Source organism: Microtus oregoni, unplaced genomic scaffold, assembly GCF_018167655.1.
Source record: "Microtus oregoni isolate MIOR12 unplaced genomic scaffold, Mior012 000108F_ref0000382, whole genome shotgun sequence".
In the NCBI taxonomy this organism is placed as follows: Eukaryota; Metazoa; Chordata; class Mammalia; order Rodentia; family Cricetidae; genus Microtus; species Microtus oregoni.
In genome coordinates, this window is record NW_024544726.1 from 814,775 (window position 1) to 834,004 (window position 19,230).

Sequence of the window (19,230 nt, forward strand, 5' to 3'; positions counted from 1 at the left end):
CTTAATTTATCTTGTTCCTTTGGCCTATAGAAACAGTGTTGTCTTAAGCACCAAATTTAAAATTGACTCAAAAAGTTTTCAACTATAAAATAGCAATAGCTAGAGACGAAACGCAATGTGCTAAAAGATATAACAGTCTAAAGCCAGTCTACTCCTCAACTTCCATTACAAATAGACAATTACATTTTCCTATTCCTCCCAAGGATTTGCCTTGGTCGGTCACCAACAAAAGTTTAAAGAACAAAGGTTCTACACATTCAAGTACCAAGAATAAGAAAACCGCATTCCCTGGTGCTTCTGACTAAATACACAGTTCCACGTCTCTTTGGGGCTAGGTTCCTAATCCACACCCCTACACCATCAACAGCCCCATACCCATACTCTAGACTAGAAGAAAAAAAGCCAATAAGGAGAAAGATTTAAGAATTTTCTTCATACTCACCTTTCCACATCAGATTTCCTTGGTAATCTAAAAAAAGAAAAAGTTGATTAAATATATGCATGCCTGGTGAAAATGTGATAATGGCCTTTACTGTGACACTATTTCTTATCTTCATGCTTTCAGAAAAACTGAGCAAACAGTAACTACAGGCTCAAGTGGCTGCTAACTCCCTACACTATCAATTAGCAACAATATGGCTGTAAAGTACAAGCTGAGAAACCAACATTTCTTTCCACTCAAAATGATTCAGAAGATACTATGTAAACTTTAAACACTTAAAAAGTGCAAGCTTGGAGTGTGGTGGTGCACACCTTTTGTTCCCAATACTCAGGAGGCAGAAGCAGGAGAATCTATTTCAGTATGAGACCAGCTTGGTCTACACAGTGAATTCCAGGACAACCAGAACTACATAGAAACACTCTTAAAAAATAAATAAGTAAATACTGCAAGTCTCATATCAGCACACAATATCAGAGTCAGAAAAGGTATCTTTTAATACCAAAATGACTACAGGTGTAGGAATAGCGGTTAGTTATCAGCCTCTCTGAACCCAAACCTCTGTGAGCACTTTGATTCTTAGCAGAAATGTTGTATTACAATAGGTGACTCTGGAAGCTAAGGGTGCAATCAAGGCTTTATGGCAATTATGACATTGCATAATGGTTAGATGAAGGATTTATATATTTTTTTATTTTTTAAATTTTTTTGTGTTTTGCCTGTACATATGTCTGTGTGAGGGTGTTGAATCTTAGAATTACAGACAATTGTGAGCTGCCTGGGTCCCCTGGAAGAGCGGTCAATGTTCTTAACAACTGAGCCATCTCTCCTACGTGTTTTATAATACTTTTTAATAGAACCATCAGTGTTCTTGATTTCTTTTTGCTAGTTCTCCAGTACTGACTGCCAGCAACCTATGTCAACTTTCTCATTGATAAATTTCTATCATTTCTATCATTTCTCATTGATAAATTATACTACTACTCTAGTGATGCTTGGAAAGCTCTTAACCTCCACATTCCAGTAACCTCTAGCTCACAGTCTAAGCATGATGGCCTGCAAATATCGGATCCTGAAGAATGCACCCAAGCTGCCCAGCAAATATCGGATCCTGAAGAATGCACCCAAGCTGCTTAATGGTCTTCCTGCATGCACACACATCCACCCCATGTGCCTCATAAACAGAGAAAGGCACAAGTAGGGGAAAGCACTGTCTTATTCTCAGGAAAGACATTGGGATGGATGGAAGCTACAGGTATAATCAGAGTGACAGAGGAACTAGATAGTGAGCTGGGGTATACAGTTCAGTGGTAGAGCACCTACACAGCACATGCCTGGGCTCAATTCCTAGTAGAAAGGTGGGGTTCAGGACAATGATGGACACCAAGGCAGAGGTCAGGATATGCATGGGAGTTTAAACTAAGTAGGTGCTGAAAAGGCCTATTTACCGAAAAGCCAAGTAGAAGCTAAAGGCCTATTAGAAGCCTGCAAATAAGAACGAGGTATAGTAGCACACACCTGTAATCACAGCACTTGGGAGGCTGAGAAGGAGGATTGCCACAAGACCAGCCTAGGATAGATAGAGTCAGACCCTGTCTCAAAGACTGCAAATAAAAGCAGCCCCTGGTAAGTTCCTCTACATAAAAAAAAGCTCCTCAGAGTACTCCCTGAAAAGCCTTGTTCTCAAAAGAGAGAAAAATGAGGATTGGGGGATGGGGAGACAGAAGCACTTAGAGGTAGAATAGGAAGGCAGGAACCATTGTTCCAGCTCCTACCTGCCCCCAGAGACTCTAAAGGATCAGCTCCCACCAGAAATTCTACCATTTCCAGGGTAAAGGACAGGATTTGCTGACTGTCTCCTTTTCTCCCAATGCTTCCACTTCTATTTTAAATTCCTTTATGAAACTCACCACATGGGGGGAAACCCTAAGATGCAAATATTGAAAGAAGGCACAGAGCACATTTATTCCACACCAGTAAAAGTTTATATGGCTATAACCCTAGCAAAGATGTTAAAAAGCAAAGAATAGCTGGGCAGTGGTGGCGCACGCCTTTAATCCCAGCACTCGGGAGGCAGAGGTAAGTGGATCTCTCTGTGAGTTCCAGGACAGTCTGGGCTACAAAGCAAGTTCCAGGACAGGCTCCAAAGCTACACAGAGAAACCCTGTCTTGGAGGGGGAAAAAAAGCAAAGAATAGAATATATGCCCCTAAAAAGTATGAATATGTGTTGGGGGTGAACAAGCAGAAGAAAAAAAAATCTAGAAACTTGGGGCTCAAACCAAATCATCTAAATTATTGAAACCTTGTGTGTGTGTGTGTGTGTGTGTGTGTGTAAGTCTACAAATAGGGCATTTGATGTTGGTAATTGAGAGAAAGCCACTAATAAATACTCTTAAGTCTCCCTAGTGATTTGATCTCAAAAACCCAAACCAAGGAACACAGGTAGTATATCAAAGATATAATCACTTTTTCTCCAGTTTTTTTTTTGTTGTTGTTGTTGTTTTTTGGTTTTTTTGGGGTTTTTTTTTTGAGATAGGGTTTCTCTGTGTAGTCCTGGCTGTCCTGGAACTCACTCTGTGGATTAGGCTGGTCTCAAAATCAGAGATCTGCCTACCTCTGCCTAAATGCTGGGATTAAAACTGTCAAAGCTATCTTTTTATCTTTCATGTTTCAGACAGAACCAGATGTTGAGAAACTAAATACCATGTCCCTCAAGACTTATACATTAATGTGCATTAATACATTAATTCTGACAGGAGAATGCTAAGTTCCATGTCAATCTGGGCTACAAAAGAGCAAGACTGTCTCAAAACAAAACCAAGAAATTTTAGTTGCCATATAAGGGTTTCTTGTTTGTTTGTTTTCTTAAGTATCAAAAATAAAAGTGGTGCTGGGTGGGGGTGGCACACGCCTTAAATCCCAGCACTTGGGCCAGCAGAGAGGTGGATCCCTGTGAGTTCGAGGCCAGCCTGGTTTACAGAGCTAGTTCTAGGGCAGTCAGGGTTACATAGAGAACGCTGTCTTGAAAAACATTATTATTATTATTGTTATTACTATTATTACTGTTGCAGCAGTGTGCACCAGAACTTGAAAGGTAGAGACAAGCTAGGGCTATTACAGACAAACCCTGTCTCAAAAAATAAACAACAAAAAGACAGTTGCTTTTCCCTTAATTACCCATGGTTTAAAGAGACATTTCTGAGAATTCATTCATTCATGTACTAAATTTAGTTAAGTCCCAAGTCCATGCCAGACATTGTTCTTGTCACTGGGAAACCAAAACAAATCAAAATCCTTGTTTTCCTGGATTTTCTATTCCATGGGGGAAGCACAGTAAACTAATGATGTCTCAAGCAGTAAGCGCTGTAGGGGGGGAAACACTAAAAAATGTGCAAAGTACTATTATATGAGTGCTTGGATAAAGTCTTTGATCTACGTTATACATGAGCCAAGACTGAAAGGAAATGAGAAAGAAAACGACATGTATTTTTGGAAAAAGAGCATTGTGCCAAGAACAATCAAAAAACATCAAGGTTAGGGTAGGTAGATGGAACAGAATAAGACTTAGCACATTAACTAAAAAAGGTAAAGTAGATAAGACACAGTTCTCTCAGGGCCTACACACAACATAATCCCAGTGTACACTTGCTTTTTCTGTCTTTTTTTTAATGTGTGGTGCAGGAAAGCTGGAGCCAGGACCTGGCAAATGCTCTACTTCTGGGCTACATTCCCAGTACACTGGGCATTATTATTGTTGAAACATAATACCAGGCAGCCCAAATTGACAGCAACCCTCCCCGCTGTGCGCTGCAAGTTGCCTACAGGCTGTTAATTTCTGATCCTCCTGCCTTGACCTCCAAAGTACTGGTGCTACAGGTGTGCACTACTATATTTACAGCAATTTTTTCATGTCCAAAGGTATTCTGGTTTAGACCACAAATCTTATGGTCACTCTAATAGAAAAGTAATTCTAAGAACTTTTTTTTCTGTGTTTTTTTTTGTTTTTGTTTGTGAGTTTGTGGTTTCTTTGTGTGTGTGGGGGGGGGGGGAGTGGCCGGGAATTTGCGGCTTTGAAAACAGGGTTTTACTATATAGCTCCCGCTGTCTTAGAACTGACTATGTAGACCCACGCGCCTCTGCTGGAATTAAAGCCATGCACCACCAAGTCTGGCTCTGGGGTATTTTTTTGAAATAGGGTCTCACTATGTAGCCTGTGGCTGACCTAAGCTTATGATCCTCTTGCTGTAGCTTCCCAAATGCTGATATCCCAGGCACATATCCAGCACCAAACCCAGCCCCTGCATTAGATATTGAAATGTATGGATCTGGACACAGAATGTGGAATTCAGCTGAGGTCTGTGCTAGAAATATGTTTAGGAATCATCACACAAATGGTGTAGAACTAAAACTATATTATTCTACAGCAATAAGACAGATGCCTCTCCATAAGCCAAGTCCAAAAACTTAAAAATAGAACACAACTCAATAAATTTATACAACTCCTCTACAGAAAATCAAATCACATGATCCATGACCACAGTCTTTTTCCCACGGCTATGCACAGGACATATGAAATTTTCTCCTGGATTTTTTTGTTTTGTTTTGTTTTTTCAAGACACCCTGTAGCCCTGGATGTCCTGGCACTCTGTAGACCAAGCAGGGATCCGCCAGCATCTGCCTCTGCCTCCCGGGTGCTGGAATTAAAGGCATGCACAACCAGCCAGCCACCACCACCTATCATCACAAGAATTCCTAAACAGGACAGCTATTTCTCTCTCAGTCAGAAGTCATGGGGAGGGGAGGAGCCAAACACCTTTAATCCTAACATTTAGAAATGGAAGATCTTGCGTTCAAAAACAATTCTCAGCAGGTGTGCTGGCCCAAATTTAGTAATCCCAGCCCGAAAGAGGCTGAACCATATCTGAAAGTTAGAGGCCAGTCTCACTATACAAGACCCTGTCTCAAAAAAAAAAAAAGACACCTCTTTTGGCAAGGTTAAGCTTTGTCTCGTTCAAAACTAAAAGGAATGTTTTACAAAAGTATGAGAAGCCGTCTCTAATTCTTTTAGCCGTGTACAATGAAATATTTAATTTTCCAGTAACAAAGTTATCACAAGATACTTCCTAATGTCTGCATATTAATGTATTTTCCTAGAAACCCGACGGAGCCTAACAATAGGTAGATAAAAGGTGAAAACTTCCATGAACCTCAGCTAGAAGATGTAAAACAGAGTTTCAAAATTTCGTAATACCTTTTCTTCGCACACTGAACCACCAGTGTATTCGGTTTGTATTCTGAAGGGATTAACACCCTAATCACGTCCCAAGACAGGCATTTCATAGGTAACTAGGTGACTGAAACCAGCAGGCTCATTAACAAAACGTATTTTACTTTCACTACATTCAGAGACTTCGAACGCTTTCAAATGTTTCAGAAAGACTCGGGATTCAAAATGTAATGTTTTAAACAGAATCTCTATCTCCAGAGCCCAAAGAGAAGCAACTGCAATCTACTTTTAAAACATTGCCAAAAGGCTGTGAAACATTTCCCTTCTTTGAAAACCGCGTTCAGTTAGAATTTTACATAGTCCTAAATGCTTACTCTCAATCTTAGGGTTCTAAAAACCTAAGAAATTGATTTCCACCAAGAAATCAATCGAGTTCTATTGGGATCGCAAGACAAAAATCCTAACGACAATCTTCAGCGCAAGTGTAACACGCGAAACTAACCAGTCTCAGTGCTTTCACCGCCAACCAGATCCCCAATACTAACTAACCTCATCCACGTCCCCGCAACCTGAACCCCAAGAATTCCAAAATTCTACACTCAACAGCCGCGCTCACTAAACGGCGGTCGCAAGCTTCTATCGGCCCACAGGGCGGGAAGGGCAAGTGGGGAGCCGGGAAGCAGGTACGGGTTCGCAGCACTTACAAGTCCGTCAACACCAAGAGCTCCAAGTAGGCCCGGTGCAGAAGAAATTCGATGAGCGTGCTAAGCCGGTACCCAGGGCTAGCCGCGGCCGCAGCTGCCGCCACCGCGGATCCTGGCGGCGGAGGAGCCGGGGCTGCCGCTGAGCCGCTGCCGCTGCCGCCCGGAGGGATCAGCTGGTGGTTGTCCAGCTGCACTGGGGCCATGGCGACGCAGAGCCCGGCTTGGCGCAACCGCCCGAGAAGCGGCCCTGGATCCTCCTCCCGGGCTCGGTGACCGCACCGAGGCGGGCGCTGGCTAAGTAGCCGCCGCCTAGCTCCAGGCCGCCTCTGTTGAACAGGAAGCCGAGTCCTGACTGCGGAGGCCCGCCCCCATGTAGGGCCAGGCCGGCCGGCCGCGAGGAGGCGAGCGCGGGCAGGACAGGAGGATGGAGAGGCGGGTCCGCCGCCGCTCGAGGGAGCGAGCTTCAGAGACTGTTCGGCGGCCGCCCGGCGGGTGGCCGACAGCAACCACGTAGCGGGGCCTGGGGCGGAAGTCGCCTGGCAGAACGGAAGGGGAACCCGCAGGAAGCTTTTCCCACAGGCTACCTGTGACGGTTCCCCGCGCTGTGCCGGGCTAAGGGGGGCGCCACTCGGGAGGGGGTGTGTGGGAGTGGGGCGGGGCGGGGCGAGGCGGCACGTGGGCGGGAAAGCGGAAAAGGGGGGTGGGTGAACGCGCACTGCCGGAAGCCGCGCCGCCAGCCGAGAGGGTCGCGTCACAGAAACGTCAGCAGTCCCGAGTGTTCTTTTTGCCCCTGCCTAGGCGGCCACAGGGGGCGATGGGCGGAGGAGGGTCGGTGGAGAAGTCGCCGGTCACCCATCTATTCTCGTGGCCCCCCGCGCTCTGACAAGGGGTCGCCGGTTACCGCGCGCCGTGACTCTCCCACGCGCGCTCCGCCCATAGGCATCTCTGGCGCGACGCGTGGGAGACAACGTTGCAGTCATTATTTCTCTCTCTCTTTTTTTTTTTTGTCAACTGTGGGAAAATGGGCGAGAAAATGGAACACGACAGGCCCAAGGGCACAATAACATCAATTGAAAGCAGTCTCGGGTGCTCCGAGCCTGACAGTGAAACACGTGCAGTCCTTAAATCCTTCGTTGGCATTCTTGGCTTTTGTCCCTGCCCTTGCAGTAGCCGCCCTGTCTTGCATGGGTTTTTACTTCATCGTTCCCTATTGCCTCTTTTCCTCCAAAAATCCACATATTTTGTATGTGTTTTCAAATCTTGGCTCCTGTTTGGAATCACGTACAAGACTTTTAAGAAAGAAAGAAAAAAAAGAGTCTATGGGTTCCGTAGCCATAGATTCAGATGCAATTGTTCTTACGTGATGTCTGGGCTTCGAGTTTTTGTTTTTGTTTTTAATAGTCACCTAGTGATTCTAACAACTCACGGAGAAATTCACTGTTAAAAGCGTCTGTTTCTGTGACCCTACCTAATCGTTTTGCAGCTTCATCTCCCGCAGGTGTAACAGATGCTCATGCTGATCCGAAGGTTAGACAATTCTCTTTGTTCTCCACTTGTGCAATTGCAGTACTCTTTCTGACTCTTGGTTTCACTGTGTTGTCAGGGCTGGTCTTGAGGCTCTTGAGCTCAAAGTACTTAGGACCACAAGCTCCTGCATTCCTCGCCCACTTTTCAGATTGAGAAATCGTCTTTTTATGGGGTACAATGTTAAATTGCAATACATGGATACACTCCCAAATGAACAAGTCAGATTCATAAATGTGCCTCTGATACTTTCGTCTTTGGGGGTGAGAACAGCTAACACACCACCTCCTGCTGCATCCTTGCCTATCTCTAGTAGGCAAACATTCTGCCATATATCCCTAGCCATTTTGTGTTGCGTTGGGTTCTTAAATGACGTAGGGTTACCTGGAACTTGCTACGTAATTTAGACTGATATTCAACTTGTGATCCCCTGCCTTAGCCTCCCATGTAACTGGGCTTATAGGTGTGCATCTCTGTGTTCTATTTATTTTATTTATTTATTTTTTTTGATTTTTTGAGTCAGGGTTTCTCCGTAGCTTTTGGTTCCTCAAACTCATCTGTGTTCTATTTAAATCCACTCTTAACTATAGGAGATGCTATTAACAGGAGTTAGTAACTAAAATTGCTGCATTGCACATTGCTGCCTGAAAGGTATTTTTTCAGTAACATTTCCCTTTTCCCTGCCCTCAGCCTCTACTAAACATTATTTACTATTTACTGTTGCTTCAATGAATTGGACATTTTAAGATTCCACTTAAAGTGAGATGCGATACTTGCTTTGTGTGCCTCCTTTTTTGACTGGGTATAATTAATGCCCTCTCAAGCCACCTATGCTGTTTTAGATGACACTTCATAGTCTTTGCTTGAAGTAATAGTCCATTGTGTATTATAAACAGCACAGAAGTTTTCTAATATGCCTAAGGTCATAGTATAACCCAGACCTACCTTAGGCTAAGTTCCTCCTGCCTCACTCCTGAATGCTAGGCTACTGTGAATGCATCAATTTACCCAGCCACATTTGTGTGTGTGTGCTGGGGGGTCAAGAAGCAAGAATGTTCGGCAAGTTCTCTGCCACTAAGTTGCATCTTCAGCCCTGAAGCCACATTTTTCTATCTATCTGTTGATAGGCACTTTAAAAAAAATCTGTATCTGCCGGGCAGTGGTGGCATACACCTTTAATCCCAGCCATTGGGAGGCAGAGGCAGGCGGATCTCTGTGATTTCGAGACCAGCCTGGTCTACAAGAGCTAGTTCCAGAACAGGCCTCAAAGCTACAGAGAAACCCTGTCTCAAAAAAACAAATCTGTATCTTGGTTATTATGAATGCTGGTATATTTTTCAGGTGTGGTGGTGTACTCCTGTGATCACAAAACTTTGGAAGTAGAGTCAGGAAGACCAGGAGTTGAATCGTTCTCAACTACATAACGAGTTCCAGGCTAGTCTGGACTATATGAAACCCTGGATCTGAAATAAGATAGTAATGCAAATATCTTTTTGACATAATAATTTCACTTGGTTTTAATATATACCCAGAAAATTGGATTACTGGATCACTTGGTAATCTCTTTAGTAGCTGCAAGTCTCTCCATACTGTTTTCCAAAATGGCTATAGTAATTTTGAATTCTCACCAACACTATACAAGGTTTCTTTTTTCTCCCCATCTTCCCTATTTTTTCCTTTTCTTTATAGCCATTCTAGCAGATGTAAGGTCTTATCTTTTTTTTAATATCCATGGTGGGACAGATAACATATTTGTGTCAGGTAAAAATCAGGCATTTCTTCATACTCAAAAGAGTGTGAAATGGAGTGGGGGGAGGGGGAGAGGATTGGGAGGAGGGGCAGGGAAGTGGGAGGTGGGGAGGAGGCAGAAATTTTTTCAACAACAACAACAAAGCCATGGCACATGCACAGAGTATTTCTTTTCCAGTTCTGACTTGTCTTATTCAAGTTTTTCTCTCTTTTAAAAACAATATTGACTTCAATTAAGACATTCTTGTTGTCACAAACAAAAGATGATTGTATAAGATGGTCCATCAAGTCTTCTCTAACACTTTCTATTTCTGTATGATGTTGAGAAGATTTCAGTTGTGTTTTCTTGTATAAACACAGTAACAAATCTTGCCTTTTGGTATTTCTTCTATTAGGCAGTAAGGTTCTACCTAGACAGAGTCTCGACAATTTGTCAATAAGAGGAAACTATCAGGGTGGAATATGGAGGCAGGACTAGCTGGCCTACATAGGAATTTCTAAGTTAGTTAGGGATACACAATGAGGTCTTAATCTCAAAAAAGAAATAAGAAAAAAGGAAGGAAGGAAAAAGAAAGACAAAAGAAAGAAAGAAAGAAAGAAAGACCTTTAATCCTAGCACCTAGCACTTGGGAGGCAGAGGCACATAGATCTCTGTAAGTTCAAGGTCAACATGATCTACAAGAGAACAGACTCCAAAAAACTACAGAGAAACCCTGTATTGAAAAACCAAAAAAAGAAAGAAGGGGGGAAGAGGAAGAAGAAAAAGGAAGGGATGGAGGGAGGAAAGAAGGAAAATCATAATTTTTTTTCTAGCTATGCTAAAATTCAATATCCAATAAATAAATGGTTGCTAATGAGTGAACAAGAGGAAGAGACCTGGTCAATCGTCCTCACCAACTTAGACCATGAAAGCCAATATGGACAAGTTCAACAGAACCCCATATACGGGCTGCCCGTGCCTGCTTCACCATTGCCAGGGCAGACATTTCATTTTCAGTGGGTGAACAAAGGAAGAAGAAAAAGAGAAACTTTTTAAAGGAAAGGGAGCTGTGAATGGAGAATCTAATTATTAGCCAGGTGTGGTGATACACGCCTTTAATCCTAGTACTCAGGAGGCAGAGGCAGGCAGACCTCTGAGTTAGAGACCATCCTGGTCTACACAAAGAAACCCTGTCTCAAACCAAAAAAAAAAAAAAAGAAAGAAAGAAAGAAATTTAAAAAAAAAAGAAATAATCTGCCAGACAGTGGTGGCGCACACCTTTAGTCCCAGCACTCAGAAGGTAGAGAGCCAGGTGGGTCTTGTGAGTTCAAGGCCAGTCTGGTCTATAGAGCATGTTCAAGGACAGGCTCCAAAACTACCTAGAAACCCTGTCTTGAGAAAAAAATCCTATTTATTATATTCTTCCTTAAGAGATGATTTTTCCCCTGCTGTGGTTCTGTTTTATCTTATTTCCTCTGAATTAAAACGTTCAGGTCTGGAAGGATTTGAGAGGTTCAGAAGACTCAGAAAGTTGAGGATATGCAGCAAACTCCTTGGGAAGCTGGGAAATTCGCAGGTCCTCTCCCCAGGAAAGGGCCAAACAAATCTCAGCATAATAAAACGCCAGGAACATCAACAGCATAATAGCTAATACCCAAGTTCCAGTGACCTCAAGTTGCAGGAGCTTCTGTGCACAACGAATAGCCACAGCTAAAGACCCAGGGGTTCCACCACTGCTTATTTTGTTGTTGTGTTTGTTGTTGTGCTTTTAGGGTTAGTTTCCCTTTTTGTTTGCTTTTTGTTCTGGTTCTGAGATAGGCTTTCATATAGCTCAGGCTGGCCTTAGACTCCATATGTGGCCTAGAATCAATGACTTTGAACATCTGATCATTCTTTTTTATTTTTTTATTAAAAATATCTGCCTCCTCCCCGCCTCCCAATTCCCTCTCCCTCCCTCTCCAGTCCAAAGAGCCCTGCCCTATGGGAAGTCCAAGGTCCTCCCCACTCCATCCAGGTCTAGGAAGGTGAGCATCCAAACACACTAGGCTCCCACAAAGCCAGTACATGCAGTAGGATCAAAACCCAGTGCCATTGTCCTTGGCTTCTCAGTCAGCCCTTCTTGTCCAACACGTTCAGAGAGTCCAGTTTTATCCCATGCTTTTTCAGTCCCAGTCCAGCTGGCCTTGGTGAGCTCCCATTAAATCAGCCCCACTGTCTCAGTGGGTAGACGCACCCCTCGTGGTCCTGACTTCCATGCTCATGTTCTCCCTCCTTCTGCTTTTCATTCGGACCTTGGGAGCTCAGTCCGGTGCTCCAATGTGGGTCTCTGTCTCTATCTCCATCCATCGCCAGATGAAGGTTCTATGGTGATATGCAAGATATTCATCAGTATGGCTATAGGATCGGGCCATTTCAGGCTCCCTCTCCTCAGCTGCCCAAGGAACTAGCTGGGGACATCTCCCCTGGACACCTGGGAACCCTCTAGAGTCAAGTCTCTTGCCAACCCTAAGATGGCTCCCTTAATTAAGATATATACTTCCCTGCTCCCATATCCACCCTTCCTCCGTCCCAACCATCCCATTCCCCCAAGCTCTCCCCATCATCCCCTTCTCACTTTTCTCTCCCCATCTCCCCTTACCCCCATCCCACCCCACCCCAAGTTCCCAATTTTTGCCTGGCAATATTGTCTACTTCCAGTATCCAGGAAGATAACTATATGTTTTTCTTTGGGTTCACCTTCTTATTTAGCTTCTCTAGGATCACGATTTATAGACTCAATGTCCTTTATTTATGGCTAGAAACCAATTATGAGTGAGTACATCCCATGTTCATCTTTTTGGGTCTGGGTTATCTCACTCAGGATAGTGTTTTCTATTTCCATCCATTTGCATGCAAAATTCAAGATGTCATTGTTTTTCACCGCTGAGTAGTACTCTAATATGTATATATTCCACACTTTCTTTATCCATTCTTCCATTGAAGGGCATCTAGGTTGTTTGCAGGTTCTGGCTATTATAAATAATGCTGCTATGAACATAGTTTTGCAGCATTAAATCTTTTTTTTATACAAAAACAATCAACGTGTATTTATTTAATATACATTGTAAAGGCTTAAGCAGACTTAAAAGACAAATAAAACAAAAATAACACCACAGCGTAGAAATCAAGGAAAGGACAGACCATCTAAGAAAAAAGACGACACAAGGAGAAGCTGGACATCTTGTGTCAGGGCTCTTGACTGGAGACCTGCTTTGAATAGGTTTCTTGCGGGTACTTCTTAAATGCTGTGGGGTTTTTCCAGAGCTCAGCAGCGTGTGTGTTCAATGGGCTATCGATGTTGGGTTCTCCTAGCAGGCTCTGGATAGACAGCAAGATGGTCCTGACATCATACAGCGCGGACCACTTATCCTTGAGGATGTCCAGGCAGATGTTCCCCTGGGTGTCTACGTTGGGGTGGTAGCAGGGCGTGAGGAACTTCACCGTGGGTGCGTTGTAAGGGTAGCCACTGGGGAACTCGAGTGAGAGCTTATACCTCAGGTCTTCATATACTGTGCCGGCTGCTCCATGGATGGTCCCTACCCATTTGAACAGGTTGTCTGATTCAGGGAAGGCGGAAATCCCTTTGTCACCAGACATCATGAGGGTCATCAGCTCCTGTTGTAGCCTCTTGCCCACCGGGCCCCGGGCGGCACCCCCGCTGGGCTCGGCTCCCTTGCGAACGGCGGCGACGCTGGCGACAGCTGGGTCGCGGTTTTGAGAGGCCATTCCGAGGACGAGGACGCTGGCAGCGGAACAGGAATGCAGAGACGACTCTGCAGCATTAAATCTTGACGGCACAGTATGCTTACAGATAGAACAAAAAAAATGGATTGAAGAGACCATGCACTGTCCTGTTGTGATGAGTCATGGCACTGACCCTTAGTCCATCTGTCTCTGGTATGTACTTGTAACAGCTCATTTATAGACATGCCTAGTCCTAGGCTGACCTCAGGCAAATATTAGATTGTGTCTCAGCCATTAACATTGTGGGCTCTGAATTCAGAAAAGCAAAATTAAATGAAGCCCAGTCTGAGTGAAACACTGCTTTATTTATTTTTTTGTACAGTGACTTTTATCATTTTTTGTGGTCAGTACATAAATCCCTTTCATATTTGTGAAGAATAAAGACTAATGGAGACAGAAGTCTGTCCTCCCTGAGAGATGTCACAGGGGATCAGATTCCACTTATCAACACATGAGCGCTCAGGGCAAAATCACGTGACCTGGATTTTGTTTACATATTGGGGGGGGATGGCACATGACATTCTCAGTCATTCCAAGTGGTGTGGCCAAACTGACTGTCTGAGTGACAGCAGCTATACCCTCCCCCGTCTATAGTTCCCCACAGGTCGGTCATCTTTGGAAAAGAACACCAAGAGTACATGCTACTCCATCACCATGGTCAACTATGCGCCAAATGCTGATTTAAAAGGGGCGGGGGATCAATGTTACGTTTCTTTTTTTTGTTTTTTATTAATATTTATTGAGCTCTACATTTTTCTCTGCTCCCTTCCCTGCCTCTCCCCTCTCCCCACTGCTTTATTTTTTAATTAATTTTTTGAGCTGTAGACTTGTAACTCAAGCTGGCCTTGAATTTGCCATGTAGCTGATAATGATCTTGAACTTCTGGTCCTCCTGCTGTCACCTCTGAAGTGCTGAGATTACAGGCATATGTGACCATGACCAGCTTTTTCTTTTTTTTTAATTCTAAAAAGCCAAAATATCCCCCGTTGTATTCGTTAGAAGTGATTTGGCTTCCAACTCTAGAAAACCTGGCTGCTAGGGTACAGGCTTTGCTTCTCTCAGATAACAAGGTGTCTGAAGCTCTTGGCTGTTAGGGATTGGGTTGAGTATCTTAGCTGTACCAGAGTCCTCTGCTTCATAACCTAATGATCACACGATGGTTGCAACCCTACACTTCGCATGAAGTAGAGGGAAAGAAATGGGTTCAGGAGATTCGTCCTTTCATTATAAAACAAAACTTTCCCAGAAGCCCTCCCAACAGGTTTCTACCAGTAGTTTCCAGTTAGCAAAAGGCACTCAAGGGAAGCTAGGAAATGAAGGCCGAGTGACAGTGAGAACATGAACTGCTGTGGGGTAGCCTGCAAGAACGTGAGCATATGTGTTAACTGTTTTCTTAATCAAGTCTATTCAGTAGAACATGGGACAGCAGAATGAAGGAAATTTTTGCAAGGATTCTACCTGAGATGACCACTCAGACACAGTATATAGCTCATTGAAAATCCTTATTCCAGCCTACTAGGACTACACTCAGGGGTAGCCCTGAGCATTTAGACCGAGGGCTTTTAAAGGCAAAAACCACATATTGTTATCTCATTCAGCTGCAGAGGAAGTTTGCACAAGTAAGCAGTTTTACTGAAGCTAAGATAAGCTATTGGCTAGAGGGGGAAGTTTGCACAAGCAGACAGTTTAATATAAACTAAGATAAGCTGTTCGCTGGAGGGAGAAGTTTGCACAAGCAGGTAGTTTAGCAAAAGCTAAAAGAAGCTGTTAACTGGAGGGAAGGTTTCCACAGCAGGTGATTTAACACATGCTAAGTTAGCTGGGGCATTTTGACCTCAGGTTCCTAGAACAGGGGTGGGTAGTTTTCCAGGGTATTCTACGTAGAGAACCTGTCTCAAAAAGCAAAAAGTTAAAAGTAAAAATAAACAAAATAGAGGTTAAAACAAAGCTGCACGAAGATGGAAAATACACAGAGAATCTTGATACTGTATGCTATTATGCTCTGTTTGAATTGTTTAAATGCTGAGGAAGGAGCAACAGGTGCTAAAAGATATTTGTTTATAAATGTTGCTGAACTAATCCAACATAGATATTTTAAAAATGCCTTGACTTTGAAATTTGGATCTAAGGACATGATGCTTTGGAAAGGAGAGAGTCTGTGAATTTCTTCTATTCCAATATGGTATGATGGACCACGCCCTCCTGAAGGTTTGCTGTGAATACCTTCAGAAAATTGCTTCACTCAACTGCCAACTGAGATGAAACTAGCACACAGGTTATACCATGAAAGACCTAATTAACGACGCCCCCATTCAGCAGAAAACAGTTTGGAAAGAAAAAACTGTGCCCATGTTCCCAAATATGGTTTATAAACGTTCTTTTACATTTAAAGGGGGATATGATATAGATATGAATAATTTACATTAGTATAGATTTTGCTTTATTGATAGAGATTTAAGGTCAATTTTGTTATATGTATATGTATTTCTGATCTTTATTAAGGTATTGTGATTGTGTAGTTCATTTAAAAATATAATGTATATAGGTTGTTATTGGATAATCATTAATAATAGTCAAGTTTGTAGTCATGTTAGTTAGATTTTCTAGATATATAGATATATATATTTCAGTTAGATCGGCATTCTTCATATCTTTGAAAGACTACGGAATATGCTATTAAATTTTTTAATAACTTAGGATTTTTCATGACAATGAGACATGTCTGCTCCTGGCAGCACCAATCTACTTCAAGAAGAAGATGGGCATCGAAGAGGATCCTTATGGAGTTTGATAGCCATTTGGGCAAGAAACTGCTCTTGCCTGGACTATTGCATAAACTGGACATAGAGAACCCACAGAGAGAGTACTACTGAACTTGCCTAAAGGTGAGATGATCTTTCAGGGTTCCTGATTCATGAAGGAGTCTGAGAGACATTCTGCAGGACACAACAGATAGTGACTGAACTGACTTTGAAATTTCCTGCTTCATGGAAATGTCTCTGGATACTATGGGCCTGGAGGCCAAAGATGGATGCCCCAATGGTACAGAGAAACTTTGGGTGACTGTCCAGGCAGCGAGATGTCTCTGTCATTTCTAGAGTTTGTAATTGCTTACTTCTTATTTACTTAGGTAATATTATATTCTTCTGGAGTCTCTGATGGTGTTAAAGAATAGATAGATAGTTATAGTTGTTTTCCTTAGTTATGATAATGATAAAATAGATGTAAATATTGTAATTTTTACTTGATAACTGTTTTGTTATATGTAATTTTGCTATGTTAAGTTAAAGACTTCCTTTTTTTGTTTAAACAGAAAAAGGGGAAATGATGAGAAAGGTCATTGGTTAATTATAATAAAGAAACTGCTTGGCTCTCATAGGTTAAAACATAGGTGGATGGAGTAAACAGAACAAAATGCTGGGAGGAAGAGGAAGTGAGCTCAGACTCGACAGCTCTGCTCTTTGGAGCAGATTCCATGCTCCCCTCTCCCGAGCACATGCGATGAAGCTCCAACCCAGGATGGACATAGGCTAGAATCTCCCTGGTAAGCCACCTCTTGGGCTACACAGATTATTAGAAATGGGCTAGTCCAGGTGCAAGAGTTAGCCGAGAAGAGGCTAGATATAATGGGCCAAGCAGTGTTTAAAAGAATACAATTTGTGTGTTGTTATTTCGGGGCATAAGCTAGCCAGGCGGCCGGGGTGCTGGGGATGCAGCCCCGCCGCTCCTATTACAACACAGGAGACTTGGTGGCATGCACCTAAGCAGGCAGTTCCTGATCATCTTCAGCTCTAGCTTCCTAGTGCCAGCAGGTCACTAGTACTAGTACCCTGGCAAACAGCTCCCTCAGTCTAGCCTTATCCAGCTTTACCCTGCTACCTCTTGGAGGACTTTTCCACTGTCCAAGCAGCTACAAGCTATACTGCCAAACACTGTGAGTGTTTGCCTGGATGGGGCAGGGCAGTGTACATGTGTTGGTCTACCTTGGATCCACTACTTCAACTCTAGAGGTAGTTGCTTCTTACAATGCTTTTCTTCCACTTTCAGTGTTCTGCCAATCATCCTTTGTGGGTGGGTATGCAGGGGTGGGGTGCATACAGGTATGCGCATGTGTGTGTATAATTCAGAAAAAAAATTGGATGCTGTGGTAGTTTGAATGTAATCGGCCCTCATAATTTCATAGGGCATGGCACTATGAAGAGGTGTAACTTTGTTGGAGTAGGTGTGGCCTTGTTGGAGGAAGTGTGTCACTGTGGGGTGGGCTTTGAGATTTTCTATGCTCAGGATACCACCCATATCTCAGTCAATTTTCTGTTGCCTGCAAAATGTAGAACTCTCAGCTACCTCTCCAGTACCATGTCTACCTCCACAGCAACATGCTCCCCATCCTGATGATAAGAGACTGAACCTCTGAAATTGTTAAGTGAGCCACCCCAATTAAATGTTTTCTTTATAAAAGTTGCTGCGGCCACGGTGTCTCTTCACCATTTTTTCCCCTGGCTTCTGTATAGCCAAGGATGACCTTGAACTTCTGATCCTCCTGATTCTACCCCTTAAGTGACTGAGATTACAACCATGCCAGTTTATGCAGGGCTAGGAAGAGAACCCAGGGCTTCATGTATGCTAAAACCCTAAGACAGAAGTATAGCTCTCAGAAGTCTTCCACATTTTTTTTTATTTTGAGATAGCATCTCTCTTGGGGTTGGAACTTTTCAAAGCAGGGCTAGGCTGCCTGGCCAGTGATGTGTAGGGTAAGCCTGTCTCAGCCTCTCGTCTCTCTATCATGGGGACTACAAGTAGACACCACCATCATTGGCGTTTTAGAGGGGCTATAGAGGGGCTCTGGGGATCTGAACTCAGCTTCTTAAACTTTCAGGCAAATGTCTTACTGACAGAACCATCTCTCTAGCCCTCCATCCTTTTAGTAATTATCTTTTATTATTAATTCTTTACATAAACTGTGTTCAAATTATTGGTATGGATGCTATCTCCTTATTGTACCCTAGTTGATTAACCTGACAAAACTAAATGCAAAGAGTCCAGGTTGCATTGAATTCACATTTGAAAAATGAGATCCTGCTACTGTCAAACTTACAGTAAAATATTTCAAAAGCTGACAGAAAAACCAATCCACCACCCAGCGCAAATAGAGACAGTAGACTAAGAATCGAAAGAATGTGAAATAATTTCAGTTTGGGTAATTGTAAAACCTGAAAGAAGAATAAGATACATATGCACCTCATAAAAAGCATGGGCTGGTGAAATGTTTAGTAAGTAAAGATTTGTATTTTCAAAGCTAGTGGCCTGAGTTCTGTCCCTAGGACATAGGATGAAACTGACTCCTGAAATTGTTTACTTCCATACTTGCACCATTGGTCGGGCGGTGGTGCACACTCTTTAATCCCAGCACTTGGGAGGCAGAGACAGGCGGATCTCTGTGAGTTCGAGGCCAGCCTGGTCTACAGAGCTAGTTCTAGGACAGGCTCCAAAGCTACTGAAAAACCAAACTCAACACCCCCCCAAAAAAACATATAAAATAAAAAGAATTTTAAAAAGAAAAGCTACGACTAGAGAGATGGCTCAGTGTTAAGAGTACTTACTGCTCTTGTAGAGGACCCGTGTTGAGAGCTAAACACCATGGGTGGTTTTAGACAGATTTTTCTGTCCTGCCTGCCAGTTCCCAAAAAAACACACTGAAGCTCATTAGTACTTAGGAAAGCTCGGCTGTTGGTTTAGGCTTGTTTCTAACTAGTTCTTTTAACTTAAATTAACCCATATCTTTTCATCTATGTTCTTTTATGTGGCTCAGTTAACTTTATTCTG

The 19,230-nt window shown here is 43.0% G+C and overlaps 2 protein-coding genes across 2 annotated transcripts in view; both read right to left on the reverse strand.

Annotated features, from left to right (window-relative positions):
* LOC121443490 (mediator of RNA polymerase II transcription subunit 14-like) overlaps positions 1 to 6,609 on the reverse strand; it is a 94,213-nt gene extending 87,604 nt beyond the window's left edge. Inside the window, exons 1-2 of the mRNA XM_041645233.1 lie at positions 6,372 to 6,609; positions 443 to 469 (exon numbers count right to left, since the gene is read on the reverse strand). Of these exons, the coding sequence (XP_041501167.1) occupies positions 443 to 469; positions 6,372 to 6,574 (230 nt within the window). The 5' untranslated portion in view covers positions 6,575 to 6,609. The remainder of the gene's footprint in view (positions 1 to 442; positions 470 to 6,371) is intronic.
* A 6,225-nt stretch (positions 6,610 to 12,834) lies between these two features.
* On the reverse strand, positions 12,835 to 13,429 carry LOC121443509 (ubiquitin-conjugating enzyme E2 C-like). Its single transcript, XM_041645259.1, has one exon. It carries the CDS (start codon positions 13,387 to 13,389, stop codon positions 12,850 to 12,852), a length of 540 nt encoding a protein of 179 aa, XP_041501193.1. The 5' UTR covers positions 13,390 to 13,429; the 3' UTR covers positions 12,835 to 12,849.
* Positions 13,430 to 19,230: the final 5,801 nt, after the last annotated feature.